Source organism: Phyllobates terribilis, unplaced genomic scaffold, assembly GCF_046119375.1.
Source record: "Phyllobates terribilis strain yellow unplaced genomic scaffold, ASM4611937v1 Scaffold_11__3_contigs__length_659146591, whole genome shotgun sequence".
Taxonomy (NCBI): Eukaryota; Metazoa; Chordata; class Amphibia; order Anura; family Dendrobatidae; genus Phyllobates; species Phyllobates terribilis.
In genome coordinates, this window is record NW_027362771.1 from 231,405,894 (window position 1) to 231,427,567 (window position 21,674).

General features: G+C 44.9%; 1 protein-coding gene across 1 annotated transcript in view; it reads left to right on the forward strand.

The window, feature by feature from the left end:
- The window catches only part of LOC141167248 (uncharacterized), a 130,442-nt gene that overhangs the window by 95,651 nt on the left and 13,117 nt on the right, over nt 1–21,674 (forward strand). The window contains exons 2-3 of the mRNA XM_073654685.1: nt 1,637–1,851; nt 2,253–3,441. Of these exons, the coding sequence (XP_073510786.1) occupies nt 1,637–1,851; nt 2,253–3,441 (1,404 nt within the window). The remainder of the gene's footprint in view (nt 1–1,636; nt 1,852–2,252; nt 3,442–21,674) is intronic.

The following is a 21,674-nucleotide window of genomic DNA, read 5'->3' on the forward strand; positions in this document are numbered from 1 at the left end:
GACAACCAAGTTGGGAAAAAAATGCAAAGTTGAACTTCTTATGACTGGCTTGTTGCGGTTGCAGTTCTTTCAGGGTCGTAATGTGACCCCATTCACTTATATGGTGCTGCGATGTAGTGGCCAAAGTCACCATGTAGCCCCAGTCTTATTGTTCTGGCAAGCAAACTGTGTATAAGAAAAAAACTCCCAGTCTTGCTAAGCAGACAGGAAGAAACCGGCAGATAACTGCCTCTAGGACTAGTCATCTCGTCCTTACCCATGATTTCAATTATGTTTTTCTGTGAAAAACAGTAGCATATCAGCATTTCAGAGTAAAACATAGATGTGTAGAGTGCAGCAGCTGGTCTAATACTCAGTACTATGTATAGTCCATAGCAAATACAGAAAAATGGACCCATAGAAGAGATTGTAAAAAGTGTACTATTATAGTACAGTTTTATTACCCAAGACAGAGTGACCTGGCTTTTGTGTGACATAAGAGCCTGGGATCAATTTCACTACCCCTAGTTTGCTAACTTTAAAGTTCTCCTAAATAGAGAAGTAAGAGAATACTGCATAGAGTCTCATGAGGGCTGGGTTCCTTCTCTTTAAAGTGATATTCCACCCCACAATGAAAAGTCTGCGGCATGCCCCAATGTCCCTCCACTGCCCTGGGATTTAAGTGCAGAATTCCTCTCTTCTTCTGTGACTCTAATGTTCATTTGGCAACCGGAAACACTGTGCTGAGAAATGCAGCGGAAGGCTCAGAATGGGCACAGCTGGACCTACCATGAGTGGTGGATGGGAGTGAACCCATGTCTTAGACTTTCTACAACGCTCCATTTGAGGCTGTGAATGCATTTTGAGGCAAAGAAAAGGGGCACCAGGGTTCTAAAAAATGGCACAATGTATGGTAACTATATATTAGGTATTGTAGGGTTTGGTACTCACTCAGCCTCGTTAGAGGTAGGCACAGAATACTATTTCTTTAACACTAGAACTACTGATGGAGTCATTTTGACTCCTTTCGTTTTTTATTTCTCTTCTGTGACTACATTTTTCAGAATTCCGGCTTGAAACTCGGTGACTTTTCCTCAAATATGATGTGAAAAAAGATTTTGTGAGAATAAATAATTTTGGTGAAAAATTTGCGCGTTTTTTTCAAAATTTACCAAGAACTACTGAAGGGAGTCATTTTGACTCCCTACTATATTTTGAGGTCCTTTTGTCACTAAATGTTGCTATAAAGTTTTGTGCATAATTTTTTCACTCTGTCTTATTTACCCTGATGTTCATATAGATGTAGTTCAATTTACATGTCAACTTTTCACATTTTCCTTGTGTTTTACCTGCTTGTATTACTGTGTAATGCTGAACAAAATAGCTTGTTTACTCTAGGCTCTTATCTTATGCTAATGAAGGGTGGTGTTTTTCTAAGGTCCTAGCAGGAGACAGTATTCTGTATAGTAACTTTACTTTCAGTTCAGCTGAAGAGACAAAGAGAACAGACGCAGACATACGAGCTCTGAAGACTCATACAGGTATGAATTGTTATGAAATAGTTTAGCTGTCTGTCAACTGATTCAGCCCACCTACTTTTGAAGGTGGCAGAACAGTTATTATTTCTTTTAGTTTTCATTTCATTTCTATTTTTCAGCAGGGAACTATATAGAATTATGGAATTTGTGAGGAATATGGAGAGAAGACGTTTGATAAAGCCTCAGGATATTCTGGCTACTTTGCAATCCATACCGGAGGATGAATCGGAATCCGAATTGCAGGAACATGTATTTGATTCTGACAGTGATGAAGATTTCATTCCTCAGAACATATCAAGTGAATCTGAAGACTCAGAAGGAACAAATCCAGAAGGTAAGTAGTTATGTGTATTTATTTGTTCTTCCACACACTGAGTTAGGGCCTGTGCACACTAGCAGAATTCTGGCTGAATAGCCATCTGGATATTCTTGCTGCAATACAGGCCGTACCTGCCCGCTCATGCCTGAAGCTCCGCTCCAAACCCCGGGCTGGAGCCGCTGTCAGGGACAGAGCAGCGCTTGCTTACGCGCGAGCACGGCTCCGTCCCAGACAGCGGCTCCAGCCCGGGGTTCGGAGCGGAGCTTCAGGTATGAAACTCCGCTCTGTACCTGAGCGGGCAGGTACGGGCCGGATTGTGGTGAGAATATCCGGTCGGATATTCCGCCGCTAATCCAGCCAGTGTGCACGGACCCTTACAAAACAAAAATTCTAAATATTCATCAACTTTTTTACAGATATTCCAAGCACATCAACTGGGGATCGGGCTCATGCAGTTATTTTGCCTCGTGACCATCCTCCTGGTCGTGGACAGAAAAAATCAGCAAAACGTCCCAGAAATGAAAGAACAACAGATAACGATGGCGGCGAAGGTAATGCAACAACAAACACCAGAGAAGGCGAATCTGAAGGAATACTAGTTTCAGCGGATGGTATTCAATGGAAACCTGTTGAAATTGGAGAACACTTGCCTGGTAGGCGTGACAGCCAAAATATTCTTCGAGAAGCACCTGGCCCTACAGAATACGCCAGAAGAAATATCATTATCGATAGTCCTTTGAGCGCATGGCGTTTATTTTTTGATTCATATATATTGACACATATAAAGAACTGTACGCTTGCAGAAGCATGCAGGAACAATAATTTACAGTTTACTCTATCTGATGAGGAGCTAGATGCATTCATTGCAATATTCTATGCTCGTGGAATATCTGGCACGAACCGTCACTCGATTAGCAGTATTTGGTGTAATGACTGGGGAATACCGTTTTGCAAAGCGACAATGTCTAGGGACCGCTTTGTTGAAATTATGAGGTTTCTCAGATTTGATGAGAAATCTACTCGATCGGAGAGACTGCAAACGGACAAGTTTGCTCTATTTTCTACTGTGTGGGACAGGTTTATTGAAAATTGTATTGCGTGTTACAAACCTGGCCCATACATAACGGTGGATGAGCAACTTTTCCCAAGCAAAACTAGGTGTCCATTCAAGCAGGACATGCCTTCCAAACCAGATAAATATGGCCACAAATATTGGCTAGCTGTTGATAAGAGGAGCAAATATCTGGCAAATGGCTTCCCTTATCTAGGCAAAGATGACACACGCCGTGCTGAGGACCGTTTAGCTGACCATGTGGTAATGAAGTTATTGGACCCGTTTTTGAAAAAAGGTTGCAATGTTACAACCGATAATTATTTTACTTCAGTAAAATTAGCTAAACAGCTAAAAAGCAAAGGAACAACCATCGTGGGAACACTGAACAAGATAAGGCGAGAAGTGCCTAAAGAAATAAAATCCATGAAAGAGGAATTGTACAACACTAAAGTGTTTAGAAATGAAGACAATTTTACACTTACAGTATATCAAGGAAAGCCCAACACAAATGTTGTCATTTTGAGTTCCGTCCATCCAGATGTTGTTGTTGCGTCTGATTCCGCTAAAAAAACTCCAGAAACGGTAAAGTTTTACAATGAAACAAAATATGGAGTAGATGTAGTGGATCAGATGGCACGAAAATATACCACACAAACATGCACAAGGAGATGGCCTGTTCATGCATTTGAAAATGCCTTAGACTTTGCGGGTATAAATGCATGGATAATATTCAAGGAGATTACCCACCAAAAAAATGTCACACAAGGCATTTTTGCAAACGCTTGTGAGAGAGTTGGGTGGTCCTTATGTCACAGATAGGGAAAAGGGTTCCACGTCCCAAGTATCTACATGCTCAGAAGTGATGGTTCAAACAAAATTTTGCCAGATCAAAGAAAAGTGCAAGAAAAATAGATCTGTCGGAAATTGTAAGACTTGTGGTAAGTCTTTGTGTGGGCAATGTACTGCCATAAATCAAAGGCAATGCCTAAAATGCGAAACACCAAATGTTTAGAAGGTGAATTCTGCGCCATATTTTCATTTTTATGCTCCTCCACCTACATTTTCTCTGCTTTTTGTTCTTCAGTTGTTGTTTATATGTGTGCACTTGAATAAAAAAAAATGTTTGAAAAACGTCTATTATAATTATTGTTATTTTCTGTAGAAAAATAAGAAAAGCAGAAAAAAAACAATCAAAAGCATTACTGTTGGATCTCACAATAATAATACATTACAAAAAATATAATTATTAATAAATAACCACAAATGAAACTCTAATAATAAACGAAAACAAGCAAGGAGTCAAAATGACTCCTTTCAGTAGTTCTAGGCGGGGTCACGAGTCCAGTAGTCCTAGTGTTAAAAACGTCCACGGCAGGTCTATTATACTTTCATAAACTGTACTTTTAGAAGTAAACGAAAGACTGCCTTGTCCGGCACCGGGTAACAAAACAGAAAATAAACAGTCCATACAATACGGCGAGATTGAGCGCTCAAGGTCAGTGTCCTTTAACATAAGCACTCTGGAGGTCTCCACACCTCCAGCCACAGACCCCGAATGAGACATTCGGTCTCCATTTTATACACACGCCCTGGGGTGGGGATATGTGAGCAGCCTATACCTCCCATCTCTTATGACTGCTCGTAAAAACTAGCCCTACTACGCCCTATTAACCCTCTCAGCACTATGTGTGCTGAAGCATGCTTTCCCGGCTTTACATCACTGAAGCTACCAACCTCAGTGATGCAAATCTCCCCTCAAGGACATATCCGGAGGCCATCTTACATAACCCCCCTCTGCCCAAATCCGGGGGGCTTGGAACCTTCTGCTAACATACAGTGGACCCTCGACAATGCGTCAACATTGCCATGCAGTTTTCCAGGCCTATGCTCTACATGGAAGCTACAGTCCTGGAGAGCGAAGGAACCACCTGGTCACTCAGGCATTGTTTCCCTTCTTCTCGCTCATCCACCTTAGTGGAGCATGGTCTGATACCAGCCTGAACTTCCTGCCTAAGAGGTAGTATTTTAGAGTGTCCAATAGTGATGAGTGAACGTGCTCGCCACTGCTCGGTACTCACCCGAGCATCACGGTGCTCGACAAGGTCAGCGCGTATTTCCGGGTTGCTCGGGCGGGAACTCGGGTCCCTGCCCTGCATGTTTGGCACTCTTTAGAGAGCCAATGAACATGCAAGGATTGCTTGCCTCGCACTGTAAGGCTGTAGCCATGTTGGTTGTGGGCATTACCGTGATTGGCTGGCCGCACAGCGTCATCAGGTCTATATACAGTGCGTACGGAAAGTATTCAGACATCTTTAAATTTTCACTCTTTATTTCATTGCAGCCATTTGGTAAATTCTAAAAAGTTCATTTTTTTTTCTCATTAAAGTACACTCTGCACCCCATCTTGACTGAAAGAAACAGAAATGTAGAATTTCTTGCATATTTATTAAGAAAGAAAAACTGAAATATCACATGGTCATAAGTATTTTGACCCTTTGCTCAGACACTCATATTTAAGTCACATGCTGTCCATTTCCTTGTGATCCTCCTTGGGATGGTTCTACTCCTTCATTGTAGTCCAGCTGTGTTTAATTAAACTGACAGGACTTGATTTGGAAAGGCACATACGTGTCTATATAACACCTCACAGCTCACAATGCATGTCAGACCAAATGAGAATCATGAGCTCAAAGGAACTGCCCAAGGAGCTCAGAGACAGAGTTGTGGCAAAGCACAGATCTGGCCAAGGTTACAAAAGAATTTCTGCAGTACTCAAGGTTCCTAAGAGCACAGTGGCCTACATAATCCTTAAATGGAAGAAGTTTGGGACCACCAGAAGTCTTCCTAGACCTGGCCATCCAGCCAAACTGAGAAATCATGGGAGAAGAGCTTTGGTGAGAGAGGTAAAGAAAAAACCCAAGATCACTGTGGCTGAGCTCCAGAGATGCAGTAAGGAGATGGGAGAAAGTTCCACAAAGTCAACTATCACTGCAGCCCTCCACCAGTTGGGCCTTTATGGCGGAGTGGCCCGACGGAAGCCTCTCCTCAGTGCAAGACATATGAAAGCCTGCATAGAGTTTGCTCAAAAACACATGAAGGACGCCCAGACTATGAGAAATAAGATTCTCTGGTCTGATGAGATGAAGATAGAACTTTATTGTGATAATTCTAAGCGGTATGTGTGGAGAAAACCAGGCATTATCACCTGCCCAATACAATCCCAGCAGTGAAACATGGTGGTGGTAGCATCATGCTATGGGGGTGTTTTTCAGCTGCAGGGACAGGACGACTGGTTGTAATTGAAGGAAACATGAATGCGGCCAAATACAGAGATATCCTGGATGAAAACCTCTTCCAGAGTGCTCTGGACCTCTGACATGGCCGAAGGTTCACTTTCCAACAAGATAATGACCCTAAGCCCATAGCTAAAATAACAAAGGAGTGGCTTCAGAACAATTCTGTGACTATTCTTGACTGGCCCAGCCAGAGCCCTGACCTAAACCCAATTGAGCATCTCTGGAGAGACCTGAAAAAGGCATGTCCACCAACGTTCACCATTAGTGATGAGCGAGCACTAAAATGCTTGGGTACTCGTTGCTCGGGTGGAGCAAATTGAAATACTCGGGTGCTCGACCCGAGCAACGAGCCCAATGTAAGTCCATGGGAAACTCGAGCATTTTTCACGTGGCTCCCCCCGGCGGTTTGCAGAGGGCCTAAAAATTGGCCAAATTGTTGGGAACAGTGCTCAAATGACATGGGAACAGCATGGGGAAGATCCCTGGAAGCATCTCTGACTCCCAGAACACTGTTGTCAGCAACGTCGTCAGAGTATTACGCCACTTTTACGGACTCACAATAAAACATACAAAAACTAAACCAAAATGGATTTTCCTGGAAAATATTTCCAGGGTGTTGACTTGTATATAAGGCAAAATAAATAGCCAAAAACAAAAATACTCCTCCACAACTTGGGCTATGTTCACACGTAGCGTTTTTGATGCGTTTTTGCACTTTTGAATTGCTTTCAACCAAGACAAATGCATTCACCAGGAAATGTCATTTTAACATTTTACAACCTTCTCTGGCCATGTGGTGTGTGACACATCATCAAACACATGCGTAAAGTGCTGAAAAGACATGGGAACAGCATGGGGATCACCTCTGGAAGCATTTCTGACTCCCATGTCACTGCCTAAAAGTGTGCCCAGCATAAGTGATCCTTGGTGCATGCGAAGATGCCTCATGCCATGCACCTGTCATTGCAGACTTGCAACAATCACCGTCCACGTCCTTGTCCCACTGCAGCGTTCAGTTGTCCCTACCCCATTCCTTGGAATGCAAGCGCAAGTATGCAGGCAGCCACTCACCCACCCACAGGCTGCAATACTATACTGCCAAATTTTTGACAGCTGCTTGCACTTGAAATGTGGCCTTTTCGGCTCGTGGAGGCGGAAGCTTTTCAAAACCTCATGCCGGCGGTGGCCGGGTGTCCATACTCGGTCCCCAGCCGCCACTATATTTCCCGGTATTGCCTCCGCCTTCCACAAGCACGGGTCCCAAAACATTACCCGCGCCCTCCCCAGTGCACTTACTGGGAAGGACCACCTAACCACAAACACGTGGACAGGTGAATGTGGCCAGGGACGGTACGGAGCCAGTCCACAACTTTTTTTGCTGAGAGCTGTATTTAGCTCGGTGAAAGGACTGGCATAGAGGGAAACCGTATCTAACCTGTGTTTCATTTCTCCCAGGAAGTCCTCTAAAGCTGCTTGCACTTGAAATGTGGCCTGAACATTACTGCTGGTACTTTTCTGTGGGACTTTGCTTGCCTCCTACCAGCCTGGAATATTTCCAGCAAACTATGGTACGACGCCATGGTATTAGCACTGCCTCCAGTACCAGTAGCGAAGCTATCCCCAATTTCCTTCTCAGGAATTTTATTTGGTAGACTGAGTGGCTGCCCAAATACATTTTCTCACAAAGGAACTGACGATAGAGTGGCAGTAGGTGCAAGTTTCTCCAGCCTGTTAGATATTAGAGGGTGAACCGCAGCACATTGGATCCGTGATTAGCACTGAAGCCTTGCAGCGCTTGGATCCTGGGTTCAAATCCCAGCAAGGACAACATCTGCAAGGACTTTGTATGTTCTCCCCGTGTTTGCGTGTGTTTCCTCCTCAGTGAAAAAGCAGCCATAGAGTGTCCGGGAACCTTCCCACACACTTTTCTTAGCCAGGACTGCTTCTCGGCAGGGTTGGACGGTCCCAGCAGAGAATCCTCTGGTGTGCCTTGGCTTCTACCTCAGGAGAGTTCATGATAGCGCTAACTTTGCAGCTGTTATGGGGCTCTTGAGCGGGTGAAGAAGGTTAACCCTCAGAATCAAATCCTCTGGTGGGCACAATGTTTTTCAATCTGAAACAGCTTCTCAGTGGGAGTTGTATTTCACCACAGCCATATTCTTTAGCTCGGTGAAAGGACTGGCATAGAGGGAAACCGTATCTACCCCGGCTGTCATTTCTCCATCACCAGGTTCCGCTCATTGTCACACACGACCATGCCTGGCTGTACGTTCAGCGGTGAGAGCCACAGATCAGGCTGCTATGTTACAGCTTTCAACAACTCTGCAGCACTGGTCGGCTTGTCAATTAAGCATTAAGCATGTTATCTTCAGTACAGCCTGTTGCCGCTTGGCCAAGGCAGTGCTGCAGTGCTGTCAGCTTGTGACTGATGTGATCATTTCGGAGATGGAGGAGGAGTAGGTGCATGAGCTGAACAATGTGATTACATTGAGGTTAAATTGGTGACGCTGTTTTTTATACTAAAGAGAGATCCTATTGTTTTGTTTTTTGTACGTTATTTTTTAAGACAAATGCATTCACCGGGAAATGTCATTTTAACAATTTACAACCTTATCTGGCAATGTGGTGTGTGACACATCATCAGAAACATCCTTTTTTATTTATGATGGAGGGACTCTGAAAGTCATAAAGCCTATTTTTACAGGGACATCAGACGGTCCTTACTATTCTTAAAAGGCCAGCAGTCGGCCCTAGCTATTGATAGAGAGCCATCAGCCGGCTATGCTTTGTTGTTCCCATTATTAACAAGTGGGTCTCCTATACTGTTATTGCATATCCAGTGACTGCAAGGGCTGCCAAAAATTTGGACGCAACCCAATACCCCTTTGAAGAGACATAGAGGAGGGTCTCAGTAAAAAAAATGTTCCCATTATAAAGGAACGGGTCTCCTATAGTGGTAATGCCCATGCTGTGACTGCAAGGGCAGCCAAAATTTGGGAAAAACCCCACTAAGAATTTAAAGACACACAGAGCAGGGCCACAGTAACAAGTACAACATGTTCCCATTAGAAAGGAGAGGGTCAGCTATACTGTTATAGGGTATGCAGTGAATCCAATGGCTGACCAATTTTAGGAAAAACCCCACTAAGAATTTAAAGACACACGGAGCAGGGCCACAGTAACAAGGTATGACATGTTCCCATTAGAAAGGAGAGGGTCTGCTATACCGTTATAGGGTATGCAGTGAGTCCAACGGCTGACCAATTTTAGGAAAAACCCCACTAAGAATTTAAATACACACGGAGCAGGGCCACAGTAACAAGTTACGACATGTTCCCATTAGAAAGGAGAGGGTCATCTATACAGTTATAGGGTATGCAGTGAGTCCAATGACTGACCAATTTTAGGAAAAACCCCACTAAGAATTTAAAGACACAGTAACAAGGCCACAGAAGTGTCACCAACCAGTAATGACTGTCACCCAAAATTTTGAGAACCCAAGGGTCATGGGAAAGGCAGCGTAACATGAACTCAGCCATGTGTGCCAGACTACTAACAGGCAAGACTTCCGTGTCCTCACCAAGAGGATGACTAACCATGCTCTCCTCCTCCTCCTTCTCTCTGTCCTCTGGCCATCCACGCTGAACAGACGGTATGACAGCTGTGCAGGTAGTACCATCTATAATGCATGAAACTAGCTCCTGTCCTCCCTCCTCCTCTTCCTCATTGTCACCCAATCCATGCTGGGATGAGATCATGCTTGTCTGTGTGTAATCACCCTGTATGGTTCCTTGCTCCATCTCATCATCCTCCGCCTGCAATGCATCCTCTTTGATTGTGAGCAGAGAGCGTTTCAGAAGACAGAAAAGCGGGATGGTGACGCTAATTATGGCATCATCGCCGCTCACCATCTTGGTGGAGTCCTCAAAGTTTTGGAGGATGGTACATATTTCTGACATCCATGTCCACTCCTGAGGTCTTATGTGTGGAAAAGATTTTGACCAAATCCTGGGCTATACACTTGGAGGAGGAATTTCATAGTGGTACGGCCTCCGGATACCGTGTCGCATAGTTCAGTACCACCAGGATGTACTGATGTCCTCTGGCAGACTTGACCAGGGGTCCCACTAGATCCTTGGCGAGGTGATCGAACAGGACCTCAATGATAGGCAGAGGCACTAAAGGTTTTGGAAGTGAGCCACTGGGGAGGTAAGTTGACAGGTGGGACAGGACCTACAATAATTCACTATCTCTAGGTGACACCCGGGCCAGTAGAACCTCTGAAGGATCCTTTCTTGGGTTTTTTCTACCCCCAGATGACCACCTAAGACATGTGTGTCTGTATGGCCCTGGCACTAGTAACTGCTCCATAACCTCCCCTCTGAGCTTGGTGACCCGATATAACAGCTCCCCATTTATGGCAAAGTGTGAATATCGGGTGTCAGCCCCCGACTCTTGAGCAACACCATTAAAAGCAGTCAAATTATCAAAAGCTCCTTTTACGGTTAAGTCCCTGAGCTGGGCAGTTCCAAATTTTCCTCCGGATACCTCCAGTTGAGGGATGTTTGCCTCCAGGGATGCTGCCTCATACCCAATCAGCACCCAAAGAGGAAACCCGGTGGCGGTGGCCTACGATGAGGTTTCTTCAGGAGCGACCTGGTTGTTGTGCGGACAACCTGGCTTCCTCCCTTTCTCCCACAAGTTCCAAAACAAGGCAAAGTCCCACCCTATAATAACAGGGTGCAACAGGTCCTTAACTACGCCCACCTCATGGGACTCAGCGCCACAGTATGTGTCTATGACCATTTGGGTCACAGGATAGTCCTTAGAGTCCCCCTGGATACAACGGATGCCTACATTTTTCTTCGGAACCAGCCGATGAGGAATTGTGGTCCTCCCTAGGTTACCAAACTCCCTGAGTCTAATAGAGCAGTCACTTGCACTCCATTCACTGACACGAGGCATGCTTGTGTTCCCTCGCCTGGTTGAGGGACAGCACTGCAGGCAGGATGTGCAAAGTACGAACAGCGTCGTCCTGTGCTGCAGACCATTGGCTCATTTGTCATGTGGCAATGGGTGGCTATGTGATCTGGGGTGTGACATCTCCAACATACTATGTTATTGGGCGGGACCTTTGGCAGTCACTCAGACCCCCTCCTGGGCTCTAGTACGCCCCCAGATGTGGCTCTAGCGCCCCTCTTTTCGGTGTCCATCCCCTTTTGGGAACCCCAGTATGGAGACGTTACGACCCCTTGTTTCTCCAAGGAACTGTCAACCACCTGGTACCTTTCCATCAACCCCACCAAGTCATCGGCATTACAGGGATCTCCCCGGGCAACCCAGGATTGCACCGACCTTGGAAGGGAGTGTATGAACCTGTCCATGGCAACTTTCTCAACCATTTGTGCTGGGGAGGAAGATTCAGGTTGCAATCACTTTTGGACCATGTGTAAGAGGTCGAACATTTGGGACCGGGGAGGTTTGTCATTACAATAGGCCCAGTGGTGCACCCGTTGCTCCCTGACAGTCAAAGTCACTCCTAAGCGCACCAAAATCTCTGTTTTCAATTTGGAGTACTCCTTTGCATCCTGCAAGGCCAGGTCATAATAGGCCTTTTGCGGCTCCTCTGTTAAATATGGCGCCAGCACCTTCGCCCACTGCTCCGGAGGCAATTTCTCCCTTTCCGCCACCCTTTCAAATACAGTCAGAAACACCACCCGGGGCCATCTTTTGTACCGCTCTCCTTACCGTCTTCCTGACGTGTGAGTCATCACCTGGACTTGTCTGAGCCGTTGCCGTGCCACAGACCGCCTCTGCAAGTAACTCGTTCTCCTGCTGCTGTTGACGATGTTGATCCTGTTGCTGCTTCTGTTTCTGGAGCTGGATCTGCTGCATCAACAGCTTAGTGGTCTCTTATTGCGCCAATTGTTGCTGCTGCAATAATTGCTGGTGTTGCTGGTGTACTGCTTACTGCGCCTGCACCAAATGTTTCATCAGGTCCTCCATTTGTCTGGCGTCACTTGCTGGCTTGTGGAAGACTTCACCCAGGACATACAGTCCCTCTTGTAGCAGTGACACTGCCCCTTGGGATTCGTGCCCGTGTTTATATCACAAATTGTAGGGTTTGGTACTCACTCAGCCACGATAGAGGTAGGCACTAGTGATGAGCGAGCATGCTCGCCACTGCTCGGTACTCGCCCGAGCATCTCAGCACTCGAGATGCTCAGAGCTCGCCGAGTACTTTTGAGATGCTCGTGCGGGAGCTGGGGTCCCCGTCCTGCATGTTTGGCGCTATTTAGAGCACAAACATGCAGGGATTGTCTGCCACTCATTGTAATGTCGCAGCCATGGTGGTTGTGGCATTACAGTGATTGCCCAAATCGATGGGAACAGTGCTCACAGTGAAATATGAAAAGCCGGCAATTTATCAGCGGCATACACCGGTACCCGACAATTTAGAACAGAAAGAATAGAGCATCACACATAGATTAGATAGATAGAAACATGTCAGTCACATATATAAGAAGTACAGTGACAGTTTTGGTTACTGTACTTGTTATTTAGTGTTAAAATAAAGAATTTATTAAAAAAAATAATAGTGTTTTCATGCACCCGTCTCTTTAAAAAAGCCGGCCGGCAATTCATCATCGGCATTCATCGGTACCTGACAATTTAGAACAGAAAGAATATCACTATCCTCTGGTACTTTCCCTGCTGCCTTCAAACATGACACAATCACACCCATCCTCAAAAAGCCATCCCTCGACCCAACCGCCCTGTCCAGCTATCGCCCCATATCGCTGCTCCCATTTGCCTCCAAACTCCTTGAGCAACACGTTCACGCTCAACTTTCCTCCCACTTTTCATCTAACTCTCTCTTCGACAACCGACAATCCGGCTTCCGCCCCCACCATTCCACCGAAACTGCCCTTACCAAAATCACCAATGACCTACTTACAGCCAAAGCTAACAGACAATTCTCTGTACTCCTTCTACTTGACCTGTCTTCTGCTTTCGATACAGTTGACCACTGCCTCCTACTTCAGATCCTCTCTTCCTTTGGCGTCAAAGACCTTGCCCTATCCTGGATCTCCTCATACCTTTCTAACCGCACATTTAGCGTCTCCCACTCCCACGCAACCTCGTCACCCATCCCCCTCTCTGTTGGAGTCCCTCAAGGCTCTGTCCTAGGACCCCTACTCTTCTCAATCTATACCCTTGGCCTGGGACAGCTCATAAAATCCTATGGCTTCCAGTACCATCTGTACGCTGATGACACCCAGATCTACCTCTCTGGCCCAGACGTCACCTCTCTGCTGTCCAGAATCCCAGCATGTCTAGCAGCCATATCCTCCTTCTTCTCCTCCTGCTACCTCAAGCTCAATGTGGACAAAACTGAACTCATTATCTTTCCCCCATCTCGCATATCTTGCCCACCTGATCTATATGTCACAATAAACGACATCACTCTTTCCGCTGTACCGACAATCCGCTGCCTCGGAGTAACCCTTGACTCTGCCCTGTCCTTCAAACCCCACATCCCAGCTCTCGCCACCTCCTGTTGCCTCCAGCTCAAAAACATTTCCAGAATCCGTCCTTTCCTCAACCCTAACTCTACTAAACTGCTTGTGCATGCCCTCATCATCTCCCGCCTCGACTATTGCAACATCCTTCTCTGTGGCCTCCCTGCTAACACTCTCGCACCCCTCCAGTCCATCCTCAACTCTGCTACTTGACTTGTTCATCTCACGCCTGGCTACTCCTCTGCTAAGCCCCTTTGCAAATTGCTTCACTGGCTCCCAATTGCCCAGCGCATCCAGTTCAAACTACTAACACTGACCTACAAAGCCATCCATAACCTCTCTCCTCTGTACATCTCTGAACTAATCTCCTGATATATTCCCTCACGTAACCTCCGGTCCTCCCACGACCTCCTTCTCTCCTCCACACTTATCCATTCCTCACGCAATCGCCTCCAAGATTTCTCCCAAATATCCCCCATCCTATGGAATTCAACACGTCCGATTATCCACCACATCCGGATCCTTCAGACGGAACCTGAAAACCCAGCCTGCAATGACCCCGCTGCCTCCTCAACAACGCCGAAGCTACTACTACTGCATCCCTCCAACCTACTGTCTCCTCCCTATTCCCGTAGAATGTAAGCCCGCAAGGGCAGGGTCCTCTTCCCTCCGTACCAGTCTATCATTGTTACTTTGTTTACTGTAGTGATATTCTTATTTTGTATGTAACCCCCTTATGTACAGCGCCATGGAATCAATGGCGCTATATAAATTAATAATAATAATAATAATAATTATCATTACTTTTGGATCGCCCCTCGTAAATAAAAGACAGCCTTGTCCGGCACAGGGTAACAAAGCAGAAAATAAACAGTCCATACAATAATGCGAGTTCACCCTCTCACGGTCAGTGTCCTTTAAGCACAAACACTCTGGAGGTCTCCACACCTCCAGCTACAGACCCCGAATGAGACACTCAATCTCCATTTTATACACACGCCCTGGAGTGCTGATATGTGAGCAGCCAATCCCTCCAGTCTCTTATGACTGCTCATAAAAACTGGCCCTAATACACCCTATTAACCCTCTCAGTACTGTGTGCTGGAGCATGCTTTCCCGGTTTTACATCACTGAAGCTACCAACCTCAGCGATACATATCTCCCCTCAAGGACATGTCTATCGGCCATCTTACAGCATGTATAATCAAATTTCCATTTGTGGGGTGGGAGTTGATTTAAGTGATCCATGACTACTGCCTGGTCTGCCTCTTTTGTATGTAAACTCTTACATCCATAACAACTTTTGTTCTACCATTTAACAATGTAATATATAAGTGCAGAATTCCATTTATGCCAACAGTGACATCATTATATGGTGTTTGCAGCCTGGCTAACTTCCCTCCATAAAAACGATTATGGAAGTATATATAACAACTAATAACATTTACATAAAGCATGTACATTTTTGTGGGTGATGAATTCCCTCGTATTGTCACAAGGAAGCAAAGTAAAAGAGATATTTTATGCATGTTCAATAGTATGATTTTAACTACACTACCTAAAGTATAGAGAAATTCAATATATATAACTGTTGTAAAACAATTATACCTTATGCCATTTTTGTTGAAGGGCAAAAGGGAACCCAGGAGACTTCATACCAACAATAAAATGAATTGTTAAACTCTGAAAATAGTGTATTTGAGAAAGGCATGTAACCCCAGTGGAATGACACCACTAGTCTAGACTGTGATCGATCAAGTTTACAGGCTGTGTCAAAAGGACAGAAGCAGCTGTGCAAAAAAATATAGTGACACTTGTAAAGTTGGTCGTGTTATTTGGTGATTTTGGTTTTTGTGTGTCTTTTTTTATTTTCTCTGTGATTTACGAGACATTAACATGCCCAAGACAATTGTGCATCTGTTACAACATTTGTTTTTGGATTATTGTTTTATCAGAGGTTTAGTAAATCCAGAGGAGTAATTATGTAGTTTAATAACAAATAGAAGAGGGCCCCTGTGAAAGATCTTCTCAGGGCTCATCATAATGTACATTTCCATCTGCTTTGGAGGTGGCTTACCTCTTGTGCTACGTACACAGGTTACACCAATGGTATGTCCACCCCTGATGTAGTTTTAATTAACTTCAAAAATATTTCCAAACCTCTTGAGTTATTTTCAAGTTCTTTAATAGAGATGAGCGAGCACTAAAATGCTCAGATGCTCCTTACTCGAACTGAGCATTTCCTAATGCTCGGATGCTTGTTTCGAGTAACGAGTATAATGGGAGTCAATGGTAAATCCGAGTATTTTTCTGGCAGACCCTACAAGCAGGTCTGGAGGGCAGTGAAAATGTTGAAATGGGTGGAAAAAGTGCTAAATGGAAGGAGAACAGTGTAGGGAAGACCCCTGGAAGCATCTCTGACTCCCAGATCGCTGCTGAGAACAATGCTGTCACACTTTTACTCCACTTTAAGGACTGACAATAAAACATTCCAAATCAACGAGAAATTGGAGTTTACAGGAAAAAAATGTTAAGAAACATTCTTTCCTTACATTTTTAAGGATTAAAAAAATAATAATTTAAGTAAACAAAAATTTATATTTTTTTACTAAATTTTTATTATATTTATATTTTTTTATAAAAAATTTGGAAATTTCAGTAAAATTTATGAAGGAAGCAAGAACTGTTAAAATTAGATGGAAGAGGAACTGAGACACACCCTGTATTAGAAACAAAAGAGGTCCTCATACACATTCTGTTCAAATTGTCATGTAGTGGTACTCCTAGACTCATAAAGGCTATGCACTAAGTGCAAGCCTGTCAAAAATTACAAGGAGGATCATCCATACACCCTTGAAGGCACCAACTGTAGTGCCTCATTCAAATATTGTGAATAAAGTGTAGTTGTGGTACTCCTACACTTATAAAAGCTTGGCACACATTGCAAAGCCAGAAAAAAATTATAACGAGGGTCATCCATACACTCTTGAATGCACCAAATGGAGTGCCTCATAAAAAAAATTAAGAAAGTGTAGTTGTGGCACTTCTACATTCATAAAGGCTTTGCACAAAGTTCAAAGCCATGAAAAAATTATAAGAAGGGTCATCCAGTCATCCATAGACCCTTGAAAGAAACAACTTGCGGACTTTATTCAAATATTTTGAAAGAGTAGTTGATGTACTCCTATACTCATAAAGGCTTTGCACTTTGTGAAAACGATAAGGAGCGTAATATGTTAATCCTCTTCAGGTGTCCGATTCTTCTTCTCCTTCCTAGGGAGGCTGTGGGGAGTGCCTTCACCTACTTCCCAAAGCCTGATTCCCTGAGCTGTAAGTGGCCCAGCTTCAGGTAGTGCTGGAGCCCCGGACATGTAAAAATGGGCAACCTGCAGCATTGCCTGCTACCGCCTAGGAGGTGGGAAACCCCAAGGTCAGCCTGATCTCTTGGGGGTGGTAACCCCGTCTCGAGCTGCCTCAGAGAGCCTCCCACAGGCCTGTTCATGTCGCAAGAAGTGTTCATCCTGCTCCCTTCCTTCTGGAATAACATCCACCGCATACCAGTGATTTCACCCATTCATTTTGGGGAACAAGACCCTGGTTCCAGGCATCAGCTCTAGCAGCCTTCGAGGCAAGTGTTCTGTCTCTACTGCCCGTTGGTTGAACAAGAGGTGATGACGGGTCCCAAATTCTTCTATGGACCCCCCATCTCTGCTGCCGGTCGTACTTAACGACCTCCCCCTGGGATGGAAACTTTCAGTACCTTGTGGCTAGTGGGCTCGCTAGCATGTCTCCAGCCCTGGTCCTGACTCTCCTACTTCTCTCTTCCGTCCAGCCTAAGCCCCGCAGTCCGCTCACCAGTTGCTGGATACTGACTCTCCCGTCCGCAGTCTGTAAGAATCCCAAAGGTGAAGGCTACGACCTGGGTTCGGGCCTTGGTGGTTCCGGGAAAGCGGCTGGCTTGGTCTAGCTCCGATTTTCTTCCAGTCGCTCGTCTCGCGGGATTCTGCCATCTTTGTCATCCACTAAGCACATTACACTGTATGGATTACTAATTCAATCCAGAAAAAAAAATGTAATGCTTTTTTGGAGTGTTATATACCACCAAAATCTATATAAATAAAAATGTAAATGTTCGTTTGTTCAAAATCTTAAATCTCTGAAAGTTCTTGATCAATTGCTTTGAAATTTTGACACAACGTTGCATTCGAATACACACATGTTTTTATATACCAGCTGTTGGACGTAAAAGCAACAGCGAGAGGGGGGTGTTACGAGCTCAGTCCCAGGCTGACCCTCCCCGGCAGCCCGGCATCCCCCCCCCCTAGTGACATCTCATTCATAAACTCTTCTCCCTCTCCGTCATTCGCCCCTGCCGCTGCCTATGCTGTGCTCCTTTTGTGTCCCCCATGGGGGTTGGGGGGAAGAGGAATGATGAGACCATCTGTTCGAGGCTGAAAGATGCTGCTGCTCATCACCACCACCACCGCCTGAGAGGCGACCACCTCTTCTCTCCGGCACCGCTGCTGCTGTGGCTTCTTCTTCTCTGGCTGGTAAGTTTTATTTCCAAATGTGCAACAACAAGCGGGGGAGGAGAGGGAAGGAGAGAGGGAGGCTGCACAGAGAGGCGCAGGCTGCGACCTCCACTCTGGGCGCTGAGCTAGGCCCGAGCCTCGCAGCAGTGGGTGGATAGCGAGCGAGTGCAAATCCCACTGTGCCAGGAGCAGCGTTTGCACGAAATACTCTACTTTGTGGTGGCACGTAAATACGTTAAAATTAACTACAAATATGTGTGTCCAGCTGCAAAATGATTGATCAGCTGAAAAATTTTCACATCAATTGCTGAAAATTGGGAACGGAAAGGTGCCGGTTGATCTGACCTCAGGACAAACTTCATTGCCTCATAACTTCTGCAATTTAGTGACATCAAAAGAACAATTGGTTTGAAAAAATATTTCCCAATATTCAAACCAATTATAAGGATCACTATTGGCAGAGTAAACGAGCTATTCTTGCGGCCAAGAACAAAGACGTCTACAAACTTAACAATATTATTCAGTCTAACATTCAAAGTGAGGCAGTCACATACAAGTCCGTCGACACTGTTGTGGAAGCAGATGAAGCGGTTAATTATCCAACAGAATTTTTGAATTCACTCGATCTGCCAGGGATGCCACCGCACGTACTGCAATTGAAAATCGGTGTGCCAATTATCATTTTGCGAAACATCAACCAGCCAAAGCTTTGCAAAGGCACGCGGCTTGCAGTAAAACAATTAATGAGCAATGTCGTTGAAGCAACAATCTTGACAGGACCTTTTCAAAGGTGAATGTCCTCATTAGTGTTGAGCGAGCATGCTCGACACTGCTCAGTACTCGCCCGAGCATCTCACTACTCGGGATGTTCGGCGAGCACTGAGCATTTTCGGGTTACTCGGGCGGGAGCTCGGGTCTCCGCCCTGCATGTTTGGCGCTCTTTACAGAGCCAATGAACATGCAGGGATTGCCAGCCAGTCACTGTAATGCTGCATCCATGTTGGTTGTGGGCATTACAGTGATTGGCTGGCCGCACAGCATCACCTCGAGTATTTAAAACCGGGCGCCGCAATCTTGGACACAGTCGCTCCGGATCAGACGGTGTAGGGAGAGTGCTGCTGAGCTAGGGAGAGATTTATACTGCGAAATAGGTAGTGTAGGGTCTCTAAAGCCTGCAAAATCAAACAAACAGTCCTTCTGAGGACTAATATCCATCCCTGATATCAGGCAGGCAGGCTGTATAGGAGACGCAGTGGTTATACCAACGAACACTGCATTACAGTCCTGTGTGCTGCTGCTCAGGTTTCAGGGGCCAGGAAGAATCCTTTTTTTTTCATATAAATCCTCTTTTTTTTTCAGTTTCAGTTTCGTTCTTGAACGTTTTATTCACAGCCAGTAAAAGTGGCTTAATACCTCTAACCACATTGTTGACAGCAATGACCTGGGGGTCAGAAATGCTTCCTGGGGCGATCCCCATGCTCTCCCCATGTCATTTGAACACTGTCACTATCGTTTTGGGCACTTTTTAGGCTTTCTACAGACTGCCGGGGGTGCCGCCGAAAAATGCTCGGGTCTCCCATAGACTAACATTGGGCTCGTTGCTCGGGTCGAGCACCCGAGTATCACGGTGAGCTTGGTCCAAGCTTCGAGCACCCGAGCATTTTAGTGCTCGCTCAACACTAGTCCTCATTCCTCATATTCCTATGATTCCAAGGGATATGCCATTTCAATTTAAGAGATTCCCAATTCGATTGGCGTTTGCAATCACCATCAACAAAGCTCAGGGCCAATCTTTAGAATTGTGCGGTTAAAATCTAGATACAGATTGCTACTCACATGGACAATTTATATGTTGCGTGTTCTAGAGTCGGCAAACTAGACAATCTCTATATCTACACAGACAATGGAACAACAAAAAATATTATATACCCACAAGCATTGTGAAATTAAATATTTAAGAAACGTGTGCTTTCTCTTTTCTCTTCTCCATTTAACCAGACTGAGCCACAGCAACATGTGGCCGGGTACATCTTGTGTAACATAAAATATGAAATACTCTATGGATGACTAATTGAATTCAGAAAAATTTTTGAACGTTTTTTTTTGGAGTGCTATATACCACCGAAATGTAACACAAAGCACGTAAAACTCTATGGATGAATAATTGAATCCAGAAAATTTTTGAACGCTTTTTGGGTGTGTTATATACCACCGTAATATAGCAAAAAGCACATAATATTCTATGAATGACAAACAGCTATATATTTAGCAATGAACTGCAAAGCCCTAAGCCCTGCCTATAGGCTGTATTCTGCAACTCTCTATGCTCCTGCAACTGTGTCTAGGCTAAATTCATAATGTTTCTGATCAGGGGCAGACACAGACTGTAGTGGGCCCCTGTGCAAGAATTTTTTGGGGCCCCCCCCCCTGCCCTTCATAGAATCATAGAATCATAGAATGGTAGAGTTGGAAGGGACCTCCTGGGTCATCTGGTCCAACCCCCTGCTCAAAGCAGGATTCACTAAATCATCTCAGACAGATGTCTGTCCAGCCTCTGTTTGAAGACGTCCATTGAAGGGGAACTCACCACCTCTCGTGGCAGCCTGTTCCACTCATTAATCACCCTAACTGTCAAAAAGTTTTTTCTAATATCTAATCTGTGTCTCCTCCCATTTAGTTTCATCCTATTGCTTCTAGTCTTTCCTTGTGCAAATGAGAATAAAGATGATCCTTCTACAATGTGACAGCCCTTGACATATTTGTAGACAGCTATTAAGTCTCCTCTCAGTCTTCTTTTTTGCAAGCTAAACATTCCCAAATCCTGCAACCGTTCCTCATAGGACATGGTTTGCAGACCAGTCACCATTCTGGTCGCTCTTCTCTGAACTTGCTCCAGTTTGTCTATGTCTTTTTTAAAATGTGGTGCCCAAAACTGTACACAGTATTCCAGATGAGGTCTGACCAAAGAGGAGTAAAGACCAATAATGACTTCACGTGATCTAGACTGTATGCTTCTGTTAATACATCCCAGAATTGTATTTGCCTTTTTTGCTGCTGCATCACACTGTTGACTCATGTTCAGTCTATGATCTATTAGTATACCTAAGTCTTTTTCACATGTACTGTTGCTTAGCTCTATTCCTCCCATTCTGTATATGCTTTTTTCATTTTTATTGCCCAGATGTAGTACTTTGCATTTTTCCCTGTTAAAAACCATTCTGTTGGTTGCTGCCCACTGCTCCAGTTTATTTAGGTCTTTTTGAATCCTCTCTCTCTCTTCTCTAGTATTAGCTATCCCTCCTAGCTTTGTGTCATCAGCAAATTTAATCAGTTTACCCTCAATTCCTTCATCTAAATCATTGATAAAGATGTTGAACAATACAGGTCCCAGGACGGAGCCCTGTGGTACCCCACTTGAGACATTCATCCAGCT